Raw genomic sequence first — 3,474 nt, forward strand, 5'->3', positions numbered from 1 at the left:
GGCGGAGAGAGCATGTGGATGTATGCTCTGACGATGTGCATTCATTCACTAAATAACACATGCATTTAATGAACAATAAAAGACGGCGAAATGCTGTGTAAATACCTCGCTTCCTGTGGTTAGTGCGGATAGGGATTACACCAGCGATGATCCAGTACACAGTTCACTTGCAAGCGGCCCGAGACCACCTCTTCAAGCGAAGCAGAGTCCGGTTGTTTAGTAAGTAGTAGAATATGTCCTACTGAATTGTAGTTGAGTAGAAGTACAGTATCTCACAAAAGTGAGTACACCCTGCACATTTCTTCACATTTTTCTTTATATCTTTCCATGGGACAACACTGAATAAATGACACTTTGATACAATGTAAAGTAGTCAGTGTACAGCTTGTATAACAGTGTAAATTTACTGTCCCCTCAAAATAACTCGACACACAGCCATTAATGTCTAAACTGCTGGCAACAAAAGTGAGTACACCCCTTAGAAAAAATTTACAAATTGGGCCCAAAGTGTAAATAGTTTGTGTGGCCACCATTATTTTCCAGCACTGCCTTAACCCTCTTGGGCATGTAGTTCACTAGAGCTTCACAGGTTGCAACTGGAACCTTCTTCCACCCATTTATGACAGCATCACAGAGCTGGTGGATATTAAAGACATTGCGCTCCTCCACCTTCCGTTTGAGGATGCCCCAAAGATGCTCAATAGGGTTTAGGTCTGGAGACATGCTTGGCCAGGCCATAACCTTTACCCTCAGCTTTTTTAGCAAGCCACTGGTCGTCTTGGAGGTGTGTTTGGGGTCGTTATCATGTTGCAATACCACCCTGCGGCCCGGTTTACGAAGGTTGAGTGCACATTGTCAGCGTCGTACACAGAGGTTGCCTTTGGAAAATAGACGTATGAGTGCTGCCAGCATTGCTGAAGGGCTTGAAGGGGTGGGGGGTCAACCTGTCAGTGCTCAGACCATACGCCGCACTCTGCATCATACTGGTCTGCATGGCTGTCATCCCAGAAGGAAGCCTATTCTAAAGATGATGCACAAGAAACCCCACAAAAAGTTTGCTGAAGACAAACAGACTACGGACATGGATTACTGCAACCATGTCCTGTGGTCTGATGAGACCAAAATACATTTATTTGGTTCAGATGGTGTTAAGAGTGTGGAGCGGCAACCAGGTGAGGAGTACAAAGACAAGTGTGTCTTGCCTAGAGTCAAGCATGGTGGTTGGAGTGTCATGGTCTGGGGCTGCATGAGTGCTGCCAGCACTGGGGATCTACAGTTCATTGAATTCTAACATGTACTGTGACATACTGAAGCAGAGCATGATCCCCTCCCTTCATAAACTGGGCCGCAGGGCAGTACTGCAACATGATAACGACCCCAAACACCCCTCCGAACGACCACTGGCTTGCTAAAGAAGCTGAGGGTAAAGGTTATGGACTGGTCAAGCATGTCTCCAGTCTTAAACCCTATTGAGCATCTTTGGGGCATCCTAAAATGGGAGATGGAGGAGCGCAAGGACTCTAATATCCACCAGCTCCTTGATGTCGTCATGAATGGGTAGAAGAGGGTTCCAGTTGCAACCTGTGAAGCTCTAGTGAACACCATGCCCAAGAGGGTTAAGGCAGTGCTGGAAAATGATGATGGCAAAACAAAATATTGACACTTTGGGCCCAATTTGGACATTTTTTCTTAGGGGTGTACTCACTTTTGTTGCCAGCAGTTTAGACATTAATGGCTGTGTATCGAGTTATTTTGAGGGGACAGTAAATTTACACTGTTATACAAGCTGTACACTGACTACTTGACATTGTATCAAAGTGTCATTTATTCAGTGTTGTCGCATGGAAAGATATAATGAAATATTTGAAGAAATGTTAGGGGTGTACTCACTTTTGTGAGATACTGTATATAAGCATGAAAAGAAAATATTCAGGGAGGGTACAAGTACCTCAAACTTGCACTGATGTACAGTAAGCGATACATATCTTACTAAAACTTGAATACTTTGTCAAATGGTATTTCATTGCCAAATCTCCTCTGAACTAGACTAGACTGATATTTCAGTTTCAATGACGCATTTCTGATTGGAGCTGAATCTTTTATTGGTTAAGATGTACTTGTCTGCTTGTGTGTCGGTGTATGTAATGTATGTCAATTTGCCAAATGACTAGGCACGTGTCAGTTACTTCACTTGAGTCTTCTTGTCATTCCACTTCTCAACTACATTTCCTCTTTTACTCCACTACATTCATTTGACAGCTTTAGTTAATAGTTGCTTTAAAACAATGAAGATTGTTGCATACAGGATATATTAAAATGTCATACAATATTTGTTACAATGATACAAAATAGCATAAATAAATAGATAAACAGGGATAAATGCCTTCAGACAAAATACGGTACCTTAAACTTTGGTTATGACCTCAGGGCTAAAACCCTGCTCCTTAATGTCTATTGTTACCATTTATGCATAATTTCCAAGGAGCACTGTGACAGATGTTTTTTTTTCTTACTTATTTCCTTAATTTTGGGAAATATGTTTTACTTGTGATAATATTCAGCATTGATTTTTTTTCTGCTATCAAAACACACACAGACACACATGTAAAGTCTTTATATATTTATTCTGCAGGGTCAGATGCATGTGAATATAAGGACAGGTTAACAGTGACCTGGTCCAATCAGACATTATGTAACCATTGCAGTTGCTAAGGACAGTTTATGCGAGATGCACAAATAGAGGGAAATGTTTCAGCACAATAATTGTCATTCCATTTCGGATCTTCACCATTGCTGTTATGAACACAGTGTTCACTTTCTGCAAAATTGTTTGGCTCTGCTGCACTCCAAAAGACAAAGTCCACTGCACAGCCATCAGACCACATCCATGCTCCTTCCTTCTGGGTGTCACTCAGTCCGATCCAGGTGTATCCCTCTGTGTGGTCAAAGTTTTTAATCAGATTTTTTGTGAAATTCTCTTCCTCAAGACTGTGGATGGACACCAGGTTGGCTCTCAGGGAAATACAGTGGAGCTCTGCATCAGCCCAGGTCATGTGAGCAGCGTTGTACTTGTAGCAGCGGCTGTTGAAGCTGTACCAGAACATGGGACAGTTTCCACGCTGTAGCTTCACTTGCTGACCATACGAAGGCAACATGGCCCCCAGAGCCAAGAAGAGGAACAAGAGCATGTTAAGTGTCACAGTTCTCTGTCTTTAGTCTGTCTGAGGTTGTGTTCTTCTGACCTGTTGGATGATATCGAGACTCTCAGAAAGAGAATTCAAAGGCTGCTTTCTTTTATATGCTCCAGAGAGGGTGTTTGCACTGTTGGTGTGATATCATTGGTCAATTGAACTTGGTGAACACACAACTACACAGTATCTGAAGTTGAACATTAGCCAAAAAAGCTTGGTGCAGTCAGTGAGCGAACAGCGCAGCTTAGTGACTATGGTGACATCGTAGCAGCGGGACACAGTG

At 42.6% G+C, this 3,474-nt stretch overlaps 1 protein-coding gene across 1 annotated transcript; it reads right to left on the reverse strand.

Annotated features, from left to right (window-relative positions):
- Positions 1-2,708: 2,708 nt before the first annotated feature.
- On the reverse strand, positions 2,709-3,188 carry LOC307252963 (lactose-binding lectin l-2-like; the record flags this gene model as incomplete). Its single annotated transcript, XM_080030784.1, has 1 exon — positions 2,709-3,188. One exon carries the CDS (start codon positions 3,186-3,188, stop codon positions 2,709-2,711), a length of 480 nt encoding a protein of 159 aa, XP_079886910.1.
- Positions 3,189-3,474: the final 286 nt, after the last annotated feature.

This window comes from Ammodytes marinus (genome assembly GCF_949987685.1).
Source record: "Ammodytes marinus genome assembly, chromosome: 7".
In the NCBI taxonomy this organism is placed as follows: Eukaryota; Metazoa; Chordata; class Actinopteri; order Uranoscopiformes; family Ammodytidae; genus Ammodytes; species Ammodytes marinus.